We start from the raw sequence: 24391 nt of genomic DNA, 5'->3' as shown, positions 1-24391 counted from the left end.
GTAGGTCTCAGGCATCACTGTTATTAGGGCTTTTAAAAAATTCAGATAAATATTTTACAATCTTACTACTTTTGGCTGACCACTGAAGAACTTTTTCTATTTTCTTTACTCATTTGAAAAGTTTTATTTTACCTACATTTGTGGAGTAAATGTAAAAAAGAAAAAAAACTTATAAAAATGGTCTGGAAAATAAACTCAGGAATGTTTTGGTACATATTTGTCACTGATATTCTCCAAAAGTTGGCAGTATATATTAAAGAGACTGTCTCTTTTCTGGAGATGCTTCCATCTGTTGAACTATAATGGAGTAGCGGCTATCTAAACACATTGATTCTTGGCTAAGGTAAATTAAGCACAGGTGGCTGATCTGGACAATTTGCATGCCCCCCCACACTATATATATATATTTTTTACTTTGGATTTTATATATATATATATATGTGTGTGTGTATTTTGTGTTCATATAGGTTATATGGTGGCTTCTGATTTGGGAAGAAAGCTCTTACCCTCCATGATGTAAAAGAGTAGCCAAATTTTTTATTTGCTTTTAACTGCTTATCATTTGCTACTTCATTGCACTTCATGATTTCCATGTGCTTCATTCTCAATTTCTTGTGCTAGCTACTTCTGTGTTTTCATTGTTGCATTTTGACTAGTCAATTTAAATGTCTCAAATAATAAATGGGAAAAAAATCCATTCTTTTAACCAAATACAAAGAATAGGATACAGTTCTTCTCTAAGTTGGGAAATTAACACACTAAGTAATAAATATTTAAATATATAGTATAGTTAATGGCTCTGAACTTAAGTATAGAATGACACATAATGAAGTATATTCTGCTGCTTAGGTATGTCTTAAAAATAGTAATACTTAGTGGAAAATCTTAATCCATTCAACATTAATTAAGGTAAGTGTAATTTATTTTTGCAATGCAAACACTAAATATATAATCTATATCACAGTCATTTTTCCCCCAAGTAAGACAACAGTTGGGTGTTTCTTAACACATATAAAGTTATTACATAAAGCATTTAATATCATGGTTATGCATTTTAGATTCTATACCTGAGGTATGTGACTTCTAATGCCATAGCTAGCATGTTGAATATTTTGCTTGTTTATAAATATCACCAGTTTTTTCTCAGGAATTTCTGTCTTATATAGAAGTACAAAGTCTTATGCAAGTCCCTGGTTTTCTCACTTGTTACATTGAAGTAATAATAAGGATTTCTTTATTTGAACAGAAAGTTATAAGTAATCAAATTACTTAAACATTTCTCTTAAAAATATGTTCAACTAGGTCTTTTATAAATATATAGTATAAGGTAAAGTCACACACAGTATTTAGGTCTATATGTGGATATCCTGAAACTGGTTACGTTTTTTTGTTTTTTTGGTTTTTTTTTGTTGTTGTTTTGTTTTTTGTTTTTTTTTTTCATCAATTCCATTTATCTCAAAGCTTTGAATTCAGCACAAGGTGGTTATTTCAGTAGTTTTGGTCAATTATCGATCTCATAGTAGATACAGTTCACGCAACTAGAGACCTATTAGGTAGTTTCTCAGATCTTCTGCACTGAGAATGAAATGAACTCATGGCAGCCAATATTCCCTAAACTTTAGGTCAAATGCCACCCTCATGATTTTTGCCAGGCTTTCAGTACCACCAGTATTATTTAAATTATTTTAATCTACCATCAATGACTTCTTAAAAATTTCTTAAGGAAAAACATCCATAAAGCCATGTATCTGATGTATTTTTCTGAAGCATTAAATGAATATATAACCGTTAAAACCTCCAGTGTTCCTCCATGCACTACTAGTAGTTTCACCCTTAGGAAAGCTCTGATTTGGAGGATTGGAAATGTGACCCACCTCAGAAAGCTGTTTCTCTTCTCACAGTACCTGCAGTGTGGGCACCTGGATTGGAATCTGGGCAGCTGAGAGGGGACAAAGATGTGTGTATTTGAACTTTATGCTTTCTCTGGAAAGCCTAACTACTACAACTTATGTGAGTCATTCTATAGGAAGTGGATAAAAGAATATAAACTATAGAATAAGGTCTTTTAAAATATGCGTCAAGACTGTATTTGAACCCTACCTTTTTTCTTGAATAGAAATTATTCAGTTAGCCTAATCATTTCCTCCTTTGCTTTCTGGAAAACTTTAAAACTACTCTCCGAAGTCTGGCAGTCTACTGCTCTCTACATCCTCTCAGGAAAGATTTATTTGAAGATTTTAACATATAAATTTGTGTAAAAACTTGCAGTTTTTGCCCTTTTGCCCGTCAAGCGCAGCCCCTCTTCCAGTTATTTCTTTTTATTAGAGCTACTTAACATCTGGAAAGGAAATAAGAAAATTAGTGCATGTGTTGTCAGGTTTTCAATTATAAAATGTTTGTGTTAAATAAATAAATGATTGACGGATCCATTTTCCTTTTCTTACTTTCCTGCGTCCTTCCTTGCTTACTCAGACTCTTTCTTCTCATTCAAAAGGGCATGTGCTCTGACCTTGATCTCTAAAAATAGCAAAAATTGTAAATATGAAACTAGATATACACATCACTTGTAATAATTTATATTATTCTTTTAATAATGTTAAGGAAGGCGGGACTAGAACATGTTTATTCACTGAATGTTTTTTGGAAATCCACCTCTTAAGCTCCAAGGATATAAAAGTTGTATGTTGTGAAGGAAACTATAATATTTTACAGTAACTGCAGTTATAGTGCTTTCCCTCCTAACGGAGCTTAGTGTGCCCTTTACCTTCAACTGCAGGAGTTTCACAGACTATTCCATGTGCAATTCCATGTTGTCTGTGTTTAAAACATCATTTGAAATACTGAGGAAAATTAGTTCCACTTACACTGTAAGAGTGAATACAGAGTACAGGGGCAAAAAGTTGGTCTTTTGAGTCACTACTAACAAGGAATCAAGTATCAGCTGTTCCGCACACTAGCCGTGTGACTGGCTAAGTCACCCTGAGCCTTAAGTTAGTTACAAATGGAGATAAAAATCAGTGTTCATAATTGCCAACATTTATTGTGTGTTGCCTTTATTACACACAGTATTGAGTATTTTATATGCAATTGTTAACTTAATCTTCAAAAGGAGCCCATGTCTGTTGTTAGGCCCATTTTACAGGTGATGAAATAAGAGGCTAGGTAACTTGCTCACGGTCAGACAACTACCACCAGAGCTAGCCTTTGAACCCAAATCATCTGCATCTTACTATAATGTATGCTCTGTACTTCATAGTCTGTGCTGTGAACTCTATATTATATTACCTGTCCTCTATACTATGTACTCAATACTCTTACTCTGTATTCTATACTCTGTGCTTTGTACTCTCTAGTCTGTACTCTGTACTATATATTCTGTACTCTACTCCATACGCTACTGTATGCTTCATGTTATATTCTCTGTACTCTGTACTTTATATGTAGTATGTACATTGCTCTATATACTCTGTGCCCTATACTCTATACTATATATTTTGTGCTCTGTATACTCTATATACTATATGCTGCATATACTCTGTACTCCATACCATAAACTGTATACATTCTATGATCTGTACCCTGCGCTCGGATCTGTACTCTGTATTCTATACAATATACACTCTATATGTATTCTCTACTGTGTACTACTATATATTCTGTACTCTCCTCTATACTACATACTCTATACTATATACTGGGGCCTTTAATATTTTATTGTCACATGCAGCATCTACACTTGTTACTTCTATAGATAATTTTTGGCTTGGACATAGAAGCCAAGCCATATTTATTTGTATTGAGTTTTCAATCCAAAGAACATGTATACTTTATCCCATACAAGAAACTATAACTATAACTATACTGATTTCATTTGCCTTCCATGATTTGGATAGATTTTTTTTTGCATGATTTTCATTCTTTTCTAATGGATACTGTCCTAGGATGCTTCTAAGCCTGTTCATGGTATGTACTGAATGTCTTCTTTGCCTGTATACTTCCATCCTTAGGTATTTCTAATGTTTATTTTTTCCCTGTATACTTTGGTACATAGCTATGCACTATGAAAAATTAAATTTAATGAACGATAGGCATATTCAAACTAAAGTCTCTTAAACTTTAAAAAAATGTACTCTGTACTATGAACTATATACTATATCCTTTATATTTTGTAGTCTGTACTGGGTACTCTCTATACTACTCTGTGCTCTGTAGTCCATACTTTATACTGTATACTCCATGCTCTGTACTCATATATTACATACTCTGTGCCCTGTATTGGGTACTCTATACTCTGCTGCCACATTTCTTTAACCTGTTGTATTCCCTTCCCGCCCAGATTTGACCTCTGAATAATCTAAGTCACCCTTATCAGAGAGAATGTATCCCAGATTCTTTGTGTTCATGTTTATATGAATATAGACTATTCACTATTTTGTTTTTTAAATTAAACCATTTTCAAGTCTTAAAGCCATATGCCTGTTATGGCTTTGTGTATACCAGCACTTTGGTCCATTTACCACTAGCTTTTTGGAGACTATGAAGTAAAACTAGCCTCTCTGGGTCTCTGCAAGATTCAGAAGTTAGAGTCAGTTATCTATAGGATTCCATCCAGCTCTAAATTCTGATGTATAAATGTAAATTTATTATGATTCATTTAAAGGTTTTCTTTAATCTGACAGTTAATATCAAACAATGTTTTATACATAGATGCCTCTGTGTTGTATTTGTGTGACCTGGAAATGCCATGTCCCCTGGTTTGTGGTTTGTGCTACCAAGTCCAGGTACTTGGGAAAGTGTATTTGGCCTGCTGATTGATTACCTTTCTTAGCTTGAAAAAGGTAAGCTTTTTCCTGTCTTTCACCAGATGTAAATACTCCTGAATCTCCAAAGAACACTGTGGAATCTTCAATGGTGAATGGAGGTTTCCCATCACAAACAAAAGAAAATGGATTGAGTGCTGCACAGCAGGTGCCTGTGCAGCGGAAGAAGCTCCTCAAAGCTCCAACTCTGGCTGAACTGGACAGCTCTGACTCCGAGGTAAGTCCCATGAGAGCCTGTTACACACATCTTGACTCCATGTTCAGAATGCAAGCCCTCTCTGACCTAGTTTACTAATCATGTTGCATAAGTTGGTGCTTAATCTCTTCCCATCTTTCAGTCAATAAAGTTGGGATTGAAATTCATTTGTTTAGCAGGAAATGAAACAATGGATTTTGTGTTTTTCATGAAAGACCAGTATAGTGGCCATAGTTTATAGAATAGATTTTGAAATATTTGTATGATCTTAGATTATAGTGGTATTAATATAACTTTAAAAAAATGTAAACATCTTCCCTTTGTTTCCCTTTGTTTTGGGGGAAGGAAATCCCTTTGTTTTGGGGGAAGGAAACATATCTTCCCACATGTTTCCCTTTGTTTTGGGGGACGGAAAAAGAAAAGTCTATTTCCATGGATTTTTCTCTCTCACACACATACCTACCCATAGTGAAGCTTGTTCTTTCTGTGATAGTAATATCAATGGACCGGTCTGTAAAAGAAAACTCTGCTAGGGTTCTCCAGATTTCATCTTTTCCCTGCTGCCCTTTGGAGGAAGAGTTGATATCCTCCCTGTTTTCCAGGAACAGTTAGAATGCTGGTGCTTCCCAAATTTCTCTCAATCCCTTTGTCCTCAGCATCAGTAAGGTCACATCTCCCCCTGTGTAAAATGAAATTATATTCTTGCCTCCTCCTTCCCAGGCCCTGCCAGACAGATAATACACACACATAGCCAGCCTCTCAACTTCTGTTTGCTGTCGTGGTTGCTGGCTTCATCCGTTCCACATTCATCCAAGTTAGAATTAAGGAATTATTCTTTAATTACCCAGACTGATTTCTGATGACTCTGGCAGCCTTCAGTACCACCCTTGGAGCAAAGCAGCACTGAAGGAGCAGAAGGAGTTCTGGAAGTGACCTTGTTCCAACCAGAACCTGGTTAAGAGTCACTGGTCAGGATGTAGAACTAGAAAAGGCCTCGTCTAATGAGTGTCAGAGACCAGTAACCGGACCAGACAGTACAAACAAGCAAGTTTCAGAAAGCAGGCCTGGCAGTAGTTTGAGAGATCAGAGCCCATCAGGATCCCCCAGCCAGGAGAAAGTGTTTGGTCAAGGGAGTGGACATGACAGGGCAAGCCAAACAGGCATCTACACCCACATTCCCTCTCCCTCTCCCTCCCCCTCCCCCTCCCCCTCCCCCTCCCTCCCTCCCTCTCTCTCTCTCTCTCTCTCTCTCAAGAAATCTGACTTCCCAGATCTCCTGGCACTTTTCTGAGGGTCTTTGTGATTCCTCTGGGCCAGCACCTAATCCTAATGAAGATTAGTTTTCAAGTAGTGAGAAATTAGGTGCAGCTGCCTGTGGTGGACATACAGGGGCAGAGGACCATCAATAACTTCTAGGCACAAATCCCAAAAGGCCTTGAACCATGACAGAGTCCTCATCACTTCTCTGTTTCTTACTGACCGACTTGTACTCACCTGGGTGCTCTAGGATGGGCTCTTAGTTGTTCACAGTGAGAGCAGGTCAAAGCAGTAAAGAGGAGTGGTGTGGAAGGTAAGGACATGCTCAGAATTCTGTAAAATTGGGCTTTAGAAGTGTTTCTGAGAAAGATGGGCTAAGTTATGTGAGGTGGGGGCATGGTTTCTGCTGTTGAAATCAGGGTGACACCCACCTCACCTCATAATCATTTGGGAGTATTGTGTATGGCTCCTTTCTCTTTTCGTAAGAAATACTCTTAGCTTTTATTTCTTTTGACCGTCCATAAGCAGAAGGAGGTCATTCTAGTTGCCTGCTAGCTTTTCCGGAGATTTGTGTGACCTCTACACTGTGTCTTGAGTTGAGGCTTTGGTTACATTGCTTGATTTGTTTTTCATGGTATGTACCAAGAGTGAGGAGGTAGGTCACTGTTCAGACCTCCTTTGTTTGAACTGTATGGTTTACATTGCCTTTTTTCATCTCCTTTTCTTTGAGCAGATCCTTTGTATTGTAGCTTGTTTGAAACCAGTGCTTTCAGAAGTAGGTTTTGGGTGAGGACACTTTTTTGTGAATGGCAAAATTAATTCTTAAAGTCACCTTAACTAAGTAGATCAGAGGGAATTTTCACTATTTGTCTCACGTAATCATAGGTGAATATTTTAATCTAATTTTCTTTCTTCCACATTTAAAAATATTTAGCAGTTTTCTGTAGATATTATAGAAATACATCGTCATGTAGTTTATGTACATCCTCAATCACATAGAAGGTAGTAAATTTTTCATGAATAAATATTGTACTTTATCTTGATATAATCTGAAACAAATTATTAAGAAGGTCTGGTCTCACTGGTAATAGGAATTTAAATGTTATTTTGCATAATGTAGATATTTTTCTAGATTCATATGACATTCTTTGAATTATTTTCATCCATTTATTCAATAAATATTAATATTTATTCATTACTTACTAACAATTGTTACTAACAACAATGAATGACACATAGCATCCACCTTCATGCAGCTACCAATCTACTACTTTTATAAATGTGTTAAGTATTCCCCTAATAATAATATTAACTACGATTTACTGTGTGCCTCATAATGTATTAAGCATTTTGAGTGTATTATCTCATCTAATCCAATAGCACAGTGTAAAAATGGCATTAAATACCAAATGAAGAAACTGAGGCAAGAAACTTTATGTATCATGTCCCTCTAATGAGGGACAAAGGCAAGACACAAATCCAGATCAGTCTAATCTTAGATCTCTCCTAGTTTGTGTTGTTTGCCTTGAACTGTTGACATAATTCAGGGCCTCACATTAAAATAAATCTTTAATAGTAAAATGTTATCAGCATGAGAGCACTAATGTCTTAGGAGTCTTCTATTTCTCTGCCCATACCTTTCTCAGGAAGAAACTCTGCACAAGTCTACCAGCAGCAGCAGTGTATCTCCCTCCTTCCTTGAAGATCCCTTAGCAGAGGCTGTGTCCACAAGGAAGAGTGAGTATCTTTGGTACAAAAGAGCTAGCAACAGATTCTGCCCAAAATACACTGAACCTGGAATAGGGAATTCCAAAGCGCTTTGTGATCGTTGGGGGTAGAAAGAACTAACCCTGACATTTCACTAGTCAGGATCAAAAATATTGTTACATTCCTAAAGTGATATGGTAAAGTAGGGCTAAACTGATAACTGGGCCTCAGGTTCTTAGATCAATCACCTTTGGGTTTACAGATACTAGTTGTAAGGAGTAAGTCAATTGTCTATATGTATTTTTTAGATTAATTTACCTACTTGTCTGAATTGAAGCTGGGAGCCCTAAATAATCATACTTGTTATCATTCCCATACATATCCATACCCACATACATATATAGATATTAAAAATGCCTTTATAACTCTTCCTAAGGGGGTGCCTGGGTGGCTCTGTTGGTTGAGTGTCTGCCTTCAGCTCAGGTCATGATGCACGGTCCTGAGATTGAGCCCCGCATCAGGCTCCTTGCTCAGTGGGGAACCTGCTTCTCCCTCTCCCTCTGCTTGTTGCCCCCCTTCTTGTGTTCTCTCCCACACACTTGATCGCTCTCGCTGTCAAATAAATAAATAAAACCTTAAAAAAATAACTCTTCATAGGTTCTGAATGCAGAATCTAAAGTTAAGTGATTTATAAATACTTTTTTTAAAAAGATTTATTTATCAGAGAGAGAGAGTGCAAGTGAGGGGAGGGACAGAGGGAAAGAATTTCAAGCAGACCTCACATCGAGTATGGAGCCTGATGCAGGGCTTGATCCCACAATCCCCAGATCGCAACCTTAGCTGAAATCAGGAGTTGGATGCCCAGCCAACTGAACCAACCAGGCACCCCATTTCTAAATGTTTTTAATAATCTTTTTCATGTATAAGATTATTATAAAAGCTTTAAAAACTATACATTAAAGGAGAGGATTCTGGGAAGATGGTGGAGTAGGAAGCATCAGAAATCTGTCTCCCACCTAGACAACAGTTGTACTGGCAGAGTTTGACATAAGTCCTTTGGAACTCTGAGTCTGCTGAAGGCTTGCAACTTTGAGGGGAAGATTATTTTATTTTTTTAAAGATTTTTATTTATTTGAGAGAAAAAAAGAACAAGCAGAGAGGAGGGGCAGAGGGAGAGGGAGAAGCAGACTCCCCACATAGCAGGGAGCCCCATGTAGACCTCCATCCCAGGACCCTGGGATCATGACCTGAGCCAAAGACGGATGCTTAACTGACCTAGGCACCCACAGGGGAAGATTTAGATGAAAAATTGTACAATAGCAATTACTCATGCCTCACCCCCAGCCACATGGCAGGCAGCAATGTACTGTTCCTAAAGCAGCTTGCACATAGCTTACAGGAGCTAGGGTGGGCAAAAAGGACCCTGTCCTCCAAATATTGGGCATCTCTCCTCTGGTTACTGATTGCTACATCTGATTCCAAACATGTAGACAAAGAGGCAGACAATGATTATTGTTGCTTTGTTGCAAGCTCCCTGCATGCTAAAGTGACTTCCAGGGGATCATAAGGGCTAGCCTCCTTCTCCCCCACACTCCCTTCATTTTTAGCTTTCTCCCTTTTGGGAGCCAGATATTAAAAACTAGGATATTCAGAAACTACATAAATAGGGGAAATTATAAAGTAATTATGCATGCCCAGGGAATGGCTCATAAAAGACCTGAGAAGATCCTAAGTTTACATCTCACGGTGATCCTCAGCATATTGACAGCCTATAGCAATCAAGATGACAATAAGCAAAAACCATAACAAAAAAAAAAAAACAGCAGATCCCAGGAAAGGGATAGAATCTGATTTCCAGAGTTACCACATTATTAGATTCAAATGTCCAGTGTTCAACAACAACAAAAAAACATAAGGCATACTAAGAAATAGGAAGGTATGGCCCATTCAGAATAAAGAAATCAACAGAAACTGTCCCAGAAAAAGAGGGGGATATGCCAAACAGACTTTTTAAAAACTGTCTTAAGATACTCAATGAGGGGTCGCCTGGGTGACTCAGTCAGTTGATTTGGCTCAGGTCGTGATCCCAGGGTCCTGGAGCCCCACGTCAGGCTCCCTGCTTAGGGGAGAGCCTGCTTCTCCCTGTCCCTCTGCCTGCTGCTTCCCGGCTTGTGCTAGTTCTCACTGTCAGATAAATAAATAAAATACTTTTATAAAAATGTTCAAAGAACTAAATCAAAGAAGATGTGGAGAAAGTCAAGAACACAATATGCCAACAAAATGAAAAGATCAATAAAGAGCTAGAAAACCTAAAATGAAACAAAAATTCTGGAGCCGAAAATTCCAGTGACTTAAATGAATATTGAATATTCACTAGAATATTCAGAGGTGGATTTGGGCAGGCAGAAGAAAGAATCAGCAAACTTGGAGATAGGACAGTGGAGGGTATCAGGTCCGAGGAACAGAAAGAAAAACGATTGGAAAAAAGCAGAGACTGAGAGACCTGTGGGACAGCAACAAGTGGACTGACATTTGCTCTGTGGGAGTCCCTGAAGGAGAGGAGAGAAAGAAGGGCAGAAAGATTCCTGGCAGAAATAATGGCTGAGACTTACCAGATTGAGGAATGACATGAATATAAACATTCAGGCAGCTCAACTACTATAAGAGACCCACACTGAGACACATTGTAATCCCAAAAGCCAAAAACCGAGCAACAAGAGAGAAGTGAGTCCCCACATACAAGAGATCCTCAAGGAGATTTTCAGCATATTTCTCATCAGAAACTTTGGAAGCCAGGAGACTGGGCCCAATACAGCTCTCCATCCCACTATCTGAAAGTTTGCTTTCCATCACTTCACTTTTTATGAAAGACCAACATTAATACCTGTTCTAGCTAATTCATCGAAATCCAAAGAAGATTTTCACTTTTACAAAGTGTTTCAATTGCTTCTTTGGTTTATGCCATTTCAGCTTACAGAAGGCTTCACAGAAATGCTCTACTCTCAGATAGTGGAGGAAATCTGTATATTCAAAGTGCTTAAAAAAAAAAAAGTCCACCAACAATCTTATATCCAGCAAAACTATTTACCAAAGGAAGGAAGAAATTTAAACATTCCCAGATAAACAAGAGCTGAGGGAGTTTATAACCACTTGACCTTCCCTGTAAGAAATGCTCAGTAGTCCTACAGGGGGAAATGAAAGGACACTAGACAATAAATCAAAGCCATGAGAGAAATAAAGATCTCAGTAAAAATACATGGACAATTAGAAAAGCTAATAGTAGTGTAACAATGGTTTGTAACTGCACTTTCTGTTTGCTACATAATTTGAGAGACTAATACATTTGAAAGAATTATTAATCCATTTTTTGTGGAAGACCGTGTATAAAAATGTAATTTTGTGACACCAACAGCCAAAAGGGACAGAGCTGTGCGAGACAGTTTTTGTGCATTACTGAAATTAAGCTGCTATAAATCCAAATCAAAGTGTATAATTTTAGGATGTTAAATGTAGTCTCCATGGTAACCACCAAGAAAATAGCTACAGGATACGCATGAAAAGAAATGGGAAAGGAATTTAAACTTCTCATTATAAAAAAATCTTTTAACCTGAAAGACAAGAATGAAGGAAATGAGGGACAAAAGCTCTTATAAGGCATATAGAAAACAAATAGCACAATGAGAAAGTCCCTCCTAAGCAGTAATTACTTTAAATGTAAATTAATTAAACTCTCTAATCAAAAGCTAGAGATTGGCAAGATGGATAAAAACACATGATCCGACTGTATGCTAGCTAGAAGAGACTCCCTTGAGATTCAAAACCACAAACAGAAAAAAAAAAAACACAAACAGATTGAAAGTGAAAGGATGGAAAAGATATTCCATGCAAATAATAACCAAAAGAAAGCTTAGGGAAACTATACTCATATCAGGCAAAATAGATTTTAAGTTAAAAAAAAAAAAAAGGTTACAAGAGACAAATTAAGGACACAATGTTAATAAAAGGTTCAATGTAGTAAGAAGATAGAACAATTATTAACATTTATGCACCTAATGACAGACCATCGAAATATATAAAGCAAAAACTATCAGAAATGAAAGAGAAATAGGCAATTCTACAATAATAGAGACCTCAGTACCCTTCTCACAATAATGGATAAGAACAACAAGGCAGAGGTTAAGGAAATAGAGGACTTGGACAGTATGATAAACCAGCTAGATCTGAGAGAGACAGAACACTCCCCGCAACAACAATACATTTCTCCAGGGCACGTGGGATGTTTTTAAGGATATACCATATGTTATAGTTTAAGTCTTAATAGATTTTAAAGGATACTTATCATACAGAGTATCTTCCCTGGCCATGATAGGACAAAATTAGAAAACAATAACAAAAGGAAAACTAAAGAATTCACAAAACTGTGGAAATTAACACACTTTTTAAAAATTAGTGGATCAAAAAAGAAACCATCAGAGAGTTTAGAAAATACTTAAAAATGAATGAAAGTGAAAACACAATGTACCAGAACTATGGGACACAGTGGAAATAGTGCTAAGGTGAAATTTGTTACTGTAAACTCTTAACATTAAAAACAAGAAATTTCAGTGATTAGTTGGACAATAAATGTTCTGATTTTTAAAAAGAAAGGAAGGAGTGAATGAATGAACCAACAATGAAACTTTACAAATTAAGGAACTAGAAAAAGAAGAACAAACTAAACACAAAATTAACAGAAGGAAGGAAATAATAAAGATTAAACCAGAGAAAAACAAAGAGAAACAATGGAGAAAATCAATGAAACTAAAAATATCAACATAATTAACCAACCTTTTGGCTAGATGGACTAAGAAAAAAGACTCAAATTACTAAAATCAGAAATGAAGGGGGAAACATTACTGCTGATTCTATAGAAATAAAAAGAGGGGATCCCTGGGTGGCGCAGCGGTTTGGCGCCTGCCTTTGGCCCAGGGCGCAATCCTGGAGACCCGGGATCGAATCCCACGTCAGGCTCCAGGTGCATGGAGCCTGCTTCTCCCTCTGCCTATGTCTCTGCCTCTCTCTCTGCCTCTATAGGACTATCATAAATAAATTAAAAAATATTTAAAAAAAAGAAATAAAAAGAGTTATGAGTATCATGAACAATTACCATCAAATTGGATAACCTTAGTAAGATGGACAAATTCCTAGAAATGCTGGACCTAGCAAGAGAAAATCTGACTAAACCAATAGCTAGTAAGGATATTGTCGTTTTCTTTTAAAGATTTGATTTATTTATTCATGAGAGACAGAGGAGCAGAGAGAGAGGCAGAGACACAGGCAGAGGGAAAAGCAGGATCCATGCTGAGGTCAATGGTGGGACTCGATCCCAGGACTCCAGGACCACGCCCTGAGCCAAAGGCAGACTCTCAACCACTGAGCCACCTAGGCATCCCAGTGGAAGGGATATTGAATTAGTATGCCCAAACTCTCTCTACAAAGAAAAGGCCTGACTCTGATGCCTTACTGGTAAATTCTTCCAAACATTTAAAACAACTACCAATCCTTCTCAGACATTTCCAAAAAAATTGAAGAGGAGAGAATACTTTCTAACCTGTTTTATGAGACCAGCAATATCCTGACACAAAAGACAAAGACACTACTAGGACAGAAAACTACAAACCAATACCCTTTACAAATACTGATCTTTTATTTTTTTTAATTATTTTTTATATTTATTTTATTTATTTATTCATGAGAGACAGAGAGAGAGGCAGAGACACGGGCAGAGGAGAAGCAGGCTCCATGCAGGGAGCCCGACGTGGGACTCAATCCCGGGACTCCAGGAACAGGCCCTGGGCTGAAGGCGGCACTAAACCGCTGAGCCACCGGGCTGCCCCAAATACTGATTTTTTAAAAGATCTTTAACAAAATACTAGCAATCAGAATGCAGCAGTATATTTAAAGGATTGTATATCCTGACCAAGTGGGATTTTTTTCCTGACTTCAAGGATGGTTCAACATATAAAAATTGATTAGTATAATTTGCCACATAAATGGGGTAAAGAAAAACAACCCCAGGATTATTTCAATTGATGCTAAATTAGCATTTAACACAAAATTGAACACCTTTCATGATAAAAACTTCACAAACTAGGAATAGAAGGAAACTACCTCAACATAATAAAAGCCATATTGAAAAACCCTCCTCAAACATCATACTCCATGGTGAGTAAACACTGAAAGGATTTCCTCTAAGAAACAGGAACAAGGCAAGGATGCCTGCTTTCCTCATTTCTCTTCAATATAGTACTGCTAATGCTAGTAAGAACAATTTGGCAAGAAAAAGAAGTAAGGGGCAGCCAGACTCGAAAAAAAAAAAAAAAAAAGAGAGAGAAAATCATCTCTGATGATAGGATCTTATGTGTAAAGAAACCCTGAAATATTCCACACACACACACACACACACACACACAAAACAAAAACAAAAACCTCTTAGAATAAATGAATTCAGTAAAGTAGTAAAATATAAAACCACAAAAAAAATCAGTTGCATTTCTATACACAATCAGAAAAGAAAATTACAAAAGCAATTCCATTTATAATAGTATCAAAAAGAATAAAATACTTAGGAATTAACCAAGGAAGTGAAAGTCTTGCTCACTAAAAACCACAAAACATTGCTGAAAGAAATTAAGACATAAATAAAGGGAAATACATCCTGTATTCATGGATTGGAAGACTTAATATTGTTAAAATGTTTACGCTGCCCAAAGTGACCTACAGATTCAATGTAATCCCTATCAAAATAACAATGACATTTTTGCAGAAATAGAAGACAATTCGTTCTAAAATTCATATGGAGGGATCCCTGGGTGGCGCAGCGGTTTGGCGCCTGCCTTTGGCCCAGGGCGCGATCCTGGAGACCCGGGATCGAATCCCACGTCAGGCTCCCAGTGCATGGAGCCTGCTTCTCCCTCTGCCTGTGTCTCTGCCTCTCTCTCTGTGACTATCATAAATAATAAATAAAAATTTATAAAAAAAAAAACATATGGAATCTCAGGGGACCCAAGTAGCCAAAACAATATTGAAAAAGAATAGAACTGGAGAATTCATGCTTCCTGATTTCAGAACTTATTAGAAGCTACAGTAATCAAAATACTCTGGTATTAGCATAGAGACAGATGTATCTCAATGAATGGAATAGAATAGAGAGCTCAGAATAAACCTTACCTATATGGTCAAAAGATTTTTGACAAGTGTGCCAAGACCATTCAATGGGCAAATAGTCTTTAAACAAATGATGCTGGGAAAACTGGATATCCACATGCAAAATAGTGAAGTTAAGGGCACTTGGGTGGCTCAGTCAGTTAAGCATCTATCTGCATTCAGCTTGGGTCAGGATCTCAGGGTCCTGAGATGGAACCCTGAGTCAACCCTCTGCTCAGCAGGGAATCGCTTCTCCCTCTGCCCATCGCCACTGCTCTTGCTTGCTCTCTCTTCCTCAAATAAGCAAAAATCTTTAAAGGAATTTTTTTTTTAATTTTAAGAATTAAAAAAAAAAAAAAAAAAAGAACGAAATTAGACTCCTACCTAACACCATATACAAAAAGTAACTCAAAATGGATTAAAGACCTAAATGTAAGACCTAAAATAATAAAATTCTTAAAACATAGGACAAAAGTTTCATGACATTAGATTTGGGAATGACTTCTTGGATATGACACCAAAGGCACTGATTTTTAAAAGTGAACAAATTGGAGTTTATGAATATAATAACTTGTATTCATTGAAAGATATTATCAAGAGACTGAAAAGGCAACCTACAGAAGAGGAGAAAATATTTGCAAATTACATATATAATAAAGGATTAATATCAGAATATGTAGAGAAAATCCTGAAACTCAACAACAGAAAAGACGGCCTAATTAAAAAATGAGCAAAGGACTCAAATGGTCATTTCTCCAAGGAAGATATACCAATGACCAACAAGCACATGGAAAGGTTCTCTGCATCATTAATCATTAGGGAAATGCAAATCAAAATAACAGTGAGATACCACCTCCCACACCTTAAAGTGGCTACAATCAAAACAAAAACTAGAAGACAACAAATATTGGCAAGAACGTGGAGAAATTGGAACCCTGTGCACTTTTTGGAATGTAAAATGATACAGGTCGCTGTGGAAAACAGTATGGTGTAACTCCTCAGAAATTTAAAAATAAAATTACATGTGATCCAGCAATTTTAATTCTGGATTATATAAGGAAAAGAATTGAAAGCAGAAAAAAAAAGAATTGAAATCAGAGTTTCCAAGAGCTACACATCCATGTTCATAGCAGCAGTATTCATAATAGCTAAAATGTAGAAGCAACCCCAAGTGTCCATCAATGGATGAATGACTAAGCAAAATATAAAATATCCATACAGTGGAATATTACTTAGCCTTAAAAACGGGGAAATTTTGCAATAGGCTACAACACTGACGAACCTTTAGGACATTTTGCTAAGGGAAAACAACAGTTACACATAAAAGGCAAAAACTTAAAAAAAAAACAAAACCTATGACTCTATTTACATGGGATTTTTAGAGTAGTCAAAGTCATAGAGACGGAAAGTAGAATGGTAGTTACTAGGGGCTATAGGTAGGGGAGAATGGGAAATTACTGTAATGGTTACAGAGTTTCAGTTTTACAAGATATGAAGAGTTATGGAATGGAAGATGGTAATGGTTGTACAACGATATAAATATCTAATACCCCCAAACTGTATAGTTAAAAATAAAGACACTAGGGGCATCTACACATGGCTCAGTAGTTTAAGTTATGGGGTTGAGCCCTGTGTTGGACTCTGTGCTCAGTGGGGAGTCTGCTTGAAGATTCTCTCCCTTTTCCCCTCCCCTCGCTTGTGTGCACTTTCTTGCTCTACAATAAATAAATCTTTAAAAAAATAAAGACATTAAATATATTTTATGTATGTTTTACTACAATGGGAAAAAAACTTTCTATGAGAAAAATACATATTAAGATATTAATAGAACATTGACTTGATTTCTTATGCACACAGAATTTGTAGTGATTAAAGTTCTTTAGTGTTTTGATTTACTTAATCAGATTATATCAAGAATATTAGGAGCTGACCTTGGTTACTATCTATAATTGGTGTTTGGCCAGGCCCATTAAATATAATAGAGATCCAATTAAATCACATAATGGATTTCTGTATCTTTCTTGGTTGTGGAAATTGTATTATTTTTATTCTCACTAGATTTCTCTTGGTGAGACAGTCCAAATAGATGACTTTTAACTTTGTATTGACTTTCACTTTCTTCATCCACAACATTGCAGCAGGCTTACTTTGCAGAGAGAGTAGGAAGAAGTACCAAAAAAAAAAAAAAAATTGGTGAGCAACAATTTATTTCTAATGTTCTCCTTATGTTTTCACAGTGTGAATCCAGAACCATTCAAACCCTAAAACATTCTCCTTTTAAACCCTGTCCCAAAATATTACTAGGCAGAAGAGAGCAGTGGTACAATATTAACATCAAAACTGGAATTTATTTTTCAAAATTTAAATAGAGCTTGATTTAAACCTAAGGAATAATGTTTTGATAAACATCAGGAGGGAAAAAATTTTATATTTCATCTTTAAAAGGGAGAAATAAAAGGACTGTACACTTGAGAATTTTGGTATGACATGGAAGTCTTTTTGGACACGCGGAATACATATTTTCACACATATTTTACATGCCTGAGGCTGTAATTGCCAAATTCTGTGGAATATAACATGAGGGTGTGTATATATACAAAGCTGAGATGATAGTTGTGTTTTTATGTATGACTTTGAATAAATATTATGAAATATTCTTTCTTTTTTCCTCTCCATTTCTGTAGGAAAGTTTATCTTGCAAAGATTTTTCTGTAACAATCCTCATAGTATCCCCATAAGGACCGCCAATATTAAGCCTCTAATGAAATAAACATTTCATCTTTGAATGCTGTGTTTGTCACAAATGACAAGGGGTTTTCTGTTAGAAATTGAAAAATCTTAAGATTTTTATTTTGTAAGAAAGTTCATTCCAGTTTGGTTAATTTCATTTCTGTAGAGCCTCCAAAATTCTTGCCCATATCATCAACACCCCAGCCAGAGAGACGACAGCCACCCCAGAGACGACATTCCATTGAAAAGGAAACACCCACTAATGTAAGACAGTTTCTGCCACCGTCCAAGCAGAGCTCCCGATCTCTTGTAAGTAGCTGGAAGCCTTGATAGTGACTTGAGGATCAGTTAGAGACGTGTTATCATTAGCTTTCTTGAGACGATGATTAGGAAGAAAAAAAACTTCCAAACTTGAAATAGCTTTATTTTGTTTTTAGTATCTAAAGAAAACCAGCTATCACAGTAACTTAAAATGACATTTGACCATTCTTTATTCATTTTAAAGTACTTTTTTTTCCAGAAGATTTGTCAGTGGTTGAAAATATGTGTTCTTATTAAAGGAATGCTTTCTTTTTTTCAAAGGGAATTAGTCCACTTAGAAATCATTAAAACTTATCAAAAAGTTAGAGTCTGACTACTGCACACTATTTTATCAAGGCAGAAGAAGTGTGAGGGGAGAATTTTGATCCGTTACAAACCATTGTCCATTGTTTTCAAGTGTATTTCATGATCTTGGAGCCAAAGCTGCTGTTTGCACTAGATGACGGTTTTGCTGTTTTCCCAAGATTTCCAGGTTGGTGTAGTGGCTTTTGATTCCCAGGACAGTAAGACCCTGCCAGGAAGAAGTAACAAATCCTCTAACCAAAGGACATCTGCAAAGATTCTTTTGTAGTCCCACTTGACTTCACAGATATTTTAAGGGGAGATGAAGACTTCAGTCAGTAATTCTACCAGCAAACTAATATCTAATGTTTACTCAGGTATTCATGAATAAAAAGCCCTGGAATATGCTTACTCCATATTTTCGTTCATATTTTTAGGCTATCTTGAATCATCAACGGTTCAAATGAAGCAATTATAGATGTCCCTCCCTCAAAGTAGAGGAATTTAGTGTGGTTACTGTGAAGATACCAAGTCTGAACAGAGATTTATGGTGTTGAAATTTAATCTCTGTTCCCAAACAGTTCAATTAAAGAACCAATGATTTTATGTCAGTTCCTGGTAGAATTTCTCTAACTGCTAAATAATCACTGAAACATTGAGTAAATATAGCTTTACCAATGGTTTACCAGTAGAAAAACAATTCTAACCAGACAGGTTCAAAGTTCAAAATCCAAAGACTTTTGTTAATGTGAAAAACTTACTGCTTTAGCAAAATAGAGTTATTGCCACAGCCTAAAAGTGTGTAAGAGACCACAGGTCCCCAGTAATTAGGAGATTCTTCTCTTCACCCAACTTTTCTCTTAGAAGCCAGCTTATCATCATTCAGCTCTGCACCTGGCCTTGTGATCATAGGACACCATTTTTAATGTTAAATTTAAAAACTGTCAATGTGGAGGAACTGTCAGATCAGGTAAAAGGAATTTCAGCTACTAAGAAAAAGTTCCAGCTAGAACAGAAATACCATAGAAGTAATAGAAGAAAGACTATCAGCCCACATCGTGGGCCCAGAGGTATATATCCTGACAACGGGGAACTCTTAGTGTGTGCTGGGTCAGGCTGTGAGTTATTTTTTGTGGAGAAAAGCAAGATAAAACCAATCTGCAACCTCAGAGAAGAGTCTCTATGAAAGGCAGTGGGAAAGCACTGCTTGATGTTCAGGTTCCATGTGGAACCACGTTCCCTGGGAGCGCCCAGGGCACCAGCTGATACAAGGTAACATCTAGGTTACAGTAGTGACTATTCTTGCTAGTAGCTTATCTTGGAAAATTCATAAAGCCACACTCATCTTGGGGTAGTACCCTCTAGACTGTTAAGTATTGTTTTAAAGGTATGACAATTAATTTGAAACTTTAGCTATCTTTAAGAAAACAAGGAATCCTTTTGTATTTACAATCCCTCCACTGAAAATGGCAGAAATGTCTTCATTGGTATTCATTTTTTTATTTTTATTGTATCTCCCTCTCTTTCCTTAGAATGTTGAAATGTAATTTTTTTTCATCATTTGTTCCAATGATTAAGGATGATTGCCCATCTAAATGAAAGGCAACTTGTCTTTCAGTACCTTCCCCAGGGGCTGGGGGACAAGCACTGCTTGGTGGCATGTCCCATCCCCTCACCCCTGCCTTCACAGGCACAAGGGCATTTGCTCACAGGACAGCCAAGTTAGCAACATCTTAAGTCTCTGCTGTGTGAACTCCAAGATCCTCTAGGTATGGTTTCATGATGTTTACGGATTTATATGTATGGGAACAGACAGTGGTGTGGGCACACACGTGTGGGATCAACCATTAATGTCCTCAGTGGTGGTTTGGTTTCATTTTGTTTTTCTTTCATGCTGTGTAACCACTATTTGTAGGTCACTCATGTTCAGCATTATTTTCTCCTTTTCTTTTCCCCCTGCCATTTTCTTTTTCCCTTATCTATTGTTCAGGTTCCTAGGATAACCAGTGTTTGGCCAAGGACGCCTTTCCGACCACTTTTTTCTACCATACAAACAGCTTCTCTGCTCAGCTCTCATCCTTTTGAAGCAGCCATGTTTGGGGTAGCAGGGGCTATGTATTATCTATGTGAGAGAGCTTTTACCAGCAGGTGGAAATCCTCAAAGGTTGGCCTCTTTCTGCTGGTTCTGGGAATTATTTTACTCTCTATCTCTTTGACAGTGATACCGCATCTCCTGTGCTCTGAACAATTAACAGCTTAGATGGGCACTTTGCTTCTGATCGTTGATTCCAGTCTTTTGTAGGATGCATAGATTACACCATGATCTCAGTTGAAAGGAAAATGACCTTGAAAGGACAACAAACTCAAAATGCAGCATCAGATTAGAGGGACCTGTGAGTGACCCAGTTGTATACCAGGAGGAATGCCATCTCCTCTCCATGTGCAAGGCACTCCCTGAGAGCCATGGGGTGCTGTCCTCCCAGGGTCTTCCCGCCATCAGGACAGCGCTTACTCCCTCCCTTGGCTGTCAGAGCAGCCTCCTGCCAGCCCACATAACCATGGGAACTCTGCCATCCATAGAACCATAGCCCTCCCCGTTTCTCACACACCCCACCATGAGCTCCAGGGGGCTGTGCTCCCCCCCCCCCCCCCCCCACAGCAGGTGCCCACCCTGTGCTCAGAATGTCTCTGTTCCCCAGCACCTTTCATAAAGCTGTGTTGTGTTGGTCAGGGTATTATGTGGTTTTTATGACAACTCACTTCTCTGTAGAAATTTTAAGCTTTTCTTTTATTGATGTGGTTATTTTAAATAATTACGCATTTCATTATTTTTTTTAGATTCTCATACAGAATATAGTTTTTAAAGAAAATACAATACTTGCCAAACCCCAGTGAAATAAAGAAGTTCTTGAACTATGCCCTATTTATTGAAAGCTTCCCCTGCCCCCAGAGTAGCATGCCTTGCAGACTAGCGTTTGCAGCTGCTCTGTTCCACCTCCTATAGCATTCTGTCTTTCCTAGGTCCTTTATTTACGAAACATATCCTTGACAAATGAACCAGCAGCTGGTTTCTTTATTATTCTTTATTATGCATCTTGGTTTGGAAAAGAGTCTGAATGTGATGAAGTATATCAAATTCCTTTCTCTTCTTTACTTGTCATGAAATAGAGGATAGATCTCTATTCTTTCTCCCGTTTTAGATCTGGCCCTTTGGCCAGTATGTGGTCAGGTGCAGGGATGGCATTTTAAGTCTTGTCACTGTTACTGCTGTTACTGAAGATCTATGGGCATTTTCATTTTTATTTTCAAACCTCCCCAGAGATCTCTGTATACTAAGGCTAAACTTGATGTAGGCAGAGTTCACTTTGAGTTTAAAAGTTAAACTTGAAAAAAAGAGAAGAGTAATTAAACTTAAAAGGTGCTGTTTTAATTTAAATCTACTTTGGGTTTATTAAAAACTCAAGGATATAATGCTGGTTTTGGATAATTTTCAAATACCTGCTACTTATATAAAGTCTTTGCTCCTTGAGAATACTATATAAAATATGCACATTCCCATTCTCTCTGTGGCTCAGTAACCAGAGTATACATTATGCTCTGAAATTTCTCTGCTCCCTAACTCTGACCCCTCTGAGGGCAAATGTAACCAGAATATTTTGAACAAAAACTCACTGATGCCAAGTGACATACATAAAAAATAAGTTCTAAAGGCTCATCTGTTCTATAGCATATTGTAATCTTTATTAAAAACTCTTTCAGATTTAGCTTCCCTTTTCTAAATTTAGGAGTCCGATTAAAGCACAGGGAAGCCAAGGGATTTTAGAGTCCATGTGTGGCTTTGACAGAGTTCAGGGAACGGGAGAAGTGACCAACCCCAGTATAAAGCTCTCACTCACTGTTAAAAGCACTGAGTGCTCCTCACATTTTGGAGCATTAGTATCTCAGCAATATCTGTTGAAGTTAAGGCTTAATTTGGCTTTGGGGATGTTGAATTAGTACTTTGGTCAATTGAAAAAATAATGAAAACTATCCTAGTAACTATTTATTATTTTCTTTCATGTTGCATTGAAGTTTTGTTGTCCTTGGGAAAGCACTAGAATTAAAACATTAGCATTTGACCCGATGGAAATTATTTTACTCAACAGTAATTTGCTTGAAAGTAAAAAAAAAGAACAAGAATACACACATACACCAATACAATTTCTTATTATGTCCTATGAAGTCCTGGATTTGCATATGGTTCAAAGCAGCAAGTTGAAAGTATGCTTGACTAAGTCCATTTGTGACTTAAGACTGAGAAGAGGGAAGTAGAACCTGTCAGGTCTATTGTGTGTGCTAGGATATCCCTGCAAATAAAAAGGATTCCCATCTACCGGAAACAAACGTTTACCAGCCCAGGCATCTTAGTTGTAAAGTTAATTATTAAACTGGCACTATTTTGACATCTTCCCACCTTCACAGCAACAAATCTCAGGTAGTCAGTGTCTGGTTAGTTGCTAGATTCATACATTAGATTGTTCCAGCTCAGCAGTTTTGTCACATAGTTAGCTGTCAGAAAATGCACCATAGTCACACTCATCACTAATGAATAAAAAAGACCGTAGGAAAGCTGCTTATGAAATATGTCAAAAACTGAGAAAACTATCATTCAGATGTGTGCAGCCAACAATGCTTATCTCATGCACAATCTTAGTGGCCTAACCTTCACACAGGCAGTGCATTGTTCCCACTTGACACTAGGCTATTTTCTCAGGGTGGAGTAAACCAGAGTAGATACTGGACAAGCCAATATAATCCAGTTATCTTTGAAAGCTTTTCCCATTGAAAGACAAAATTATGTGATGGTGATTTTTTTTTAAATATTTTAAACATCTTAGAGCAAATGATATAATCTTCCTGAACAGAATACCTTCGCACCCTCCAAGAGACTATGCTCTTCCTCTTAAAAATTCAATTGCAGGATTTTTCTGCAAAACTTTTTTAAGCAAATTTAACCTTCTTTAAGTCAGCCTGGACAGAGATAATTTTGTATTGATTGTTAGTAAGAAACAGTTCTTCAAACTATTTTTTTTGAAATGCTAATGTTTATCAAGTTTGCAACCTAGATTTGTTTTTGTTTTTCTGATTGAAAGACAGAACTGAATGTTAAAAACTCCATAAACTGACTGCATTCATAGTCATGTGCTTTCTCATTTGGCTTGTTTGATTCCAGAATGCCTGTTAGCAATGCTATTGTGTGTGTGTGGGAGTGAATTATAATGTGTTTGTACTGAGAACATTAAGTTTCAGTGTCCCTACACCACAATGGCCCCTGTGAAGCCTGGCAGGGTGAGAATGCACAAGACCATTCTGTCTTTCTATTAGATCCACCAATCAAACGCAGAGCCGAATGGGAAGCAAATGGGGGTGAGGCTCTTTATTCAGTGGGATCAGTTACATCAACATCTTCCTTGGCTGTTTTTAGGGAAAACATTAACATAAGACAGCCAGCATAAATATTTATTGTGAAATTCTTAAGATTTTCTCCACGTCTTTGCAGTGCTGACTGTGCATTCAACAGTCATTTAAAAGTAATAACAGAAATCTTAGAGAACTGTGGGGTAGTCTGTAGAGGTTGCCTTTTGGCTGTAAACTGCACCAGTAGTTACATAGTCCAGTTCCACTCGTACCATTAGGATTTTTTAATGATATGCTGATGTAACTTACCACTAAATAATGCTTCTCAGTATAAATTACTAACCACCTTCTTTTGGCTATTCTGGGTACCACAGACCAGTTTTCTAAATAGTACCAGTGTCGCAGATTTGCTATTTATTTGCATATACTATACAATACAATAGGAAGTAATAATGTCTTTGTAAAATCATAAGGAGAAAACAGACTTCAATTTGGT

At 37.1% G+C, this 24391-nt stretch overlaps 2 protein-coding genes across 8 annotated transcripts in view; one reads left to right on the top strand and one right to left on the bottom strand.

Moving 5' to 3' along the window:
* Positions 1-24391, top strand: part of SPIRE1 (spire type actin nucleation factor 1) — a 204536-nt gene that overhangs the window by 172939 nt on the left and 7206 nt on the right. For 3 of the 5 annotated variants that reach the window (XR_005362715.1, XM_038543914.1, XM_038543913.1), the window contains 4 exons: positions 4865-5037; positions 7920-8010; positions 18062-18204; positions 20489-20662. Coding sequence is in view for 4 of the 5 variants with exons in the window: in XM_038543914.1 (XP_038399842.1) it covers positions 4865-5037; positions 7920-8010; positions 18062-18204; positions 20489-20662 (581 nt within the window). In the remaining variant the exon portion in view is untranslated. The remainder of the gene's footprint in view (positions 1-4864; positions 5038-7919; positions 8011-18061; positions 18205-20488; positions 20663-24391) is intronic. The other 2 variants (XM_038543912.1, XM_038543911.1) reach the window with 1 other exon arrangement.
* Positions 18087-24391, bottom strand: part of PRELID3A (PRELI domain containing 3A) — a 50290-nt gene continuing 43985 nt past the window's right edge. The window contains exon 7 of one of the 3 annotated variants that reach the window (XM_038543923.1): positions 18087-18727. In XM_038543923.1, coding sequence (XP_038399851.1) covers positions 18620-18727 — 108 coding nt within the window. In that variant the 3' untranslated portion in view covers positions 18087-18619. The remainder of the gene's footprint in view (positions 18728-24391) is intronic. The other 2 variants (XM_038543922.1, XM_038543918.1) reach the window with 2 other exon arrangements.

This window comes from Canis lupus, chromosome 7, assembly GCF_011100685.1.
Source record: "Canis lupus familiaris isolate Mischka breed German Shepherd chromosome 7, alternate assembly UU_Cfam_GSD_1.0, whole genome shotgun sequence".
Classification (NCBI taxonomy): domain Eukaryota; kingdom Metazoa; phylum Chordata; class Mammalia; order Carnivora; family Canidae; genus Canis; species Canis lupus.
The sequence above is the reverse complement of the archived record's forward strand: the minus strand, read 5'-3'. Positions and strand labels throughout refer to the sequence as shown.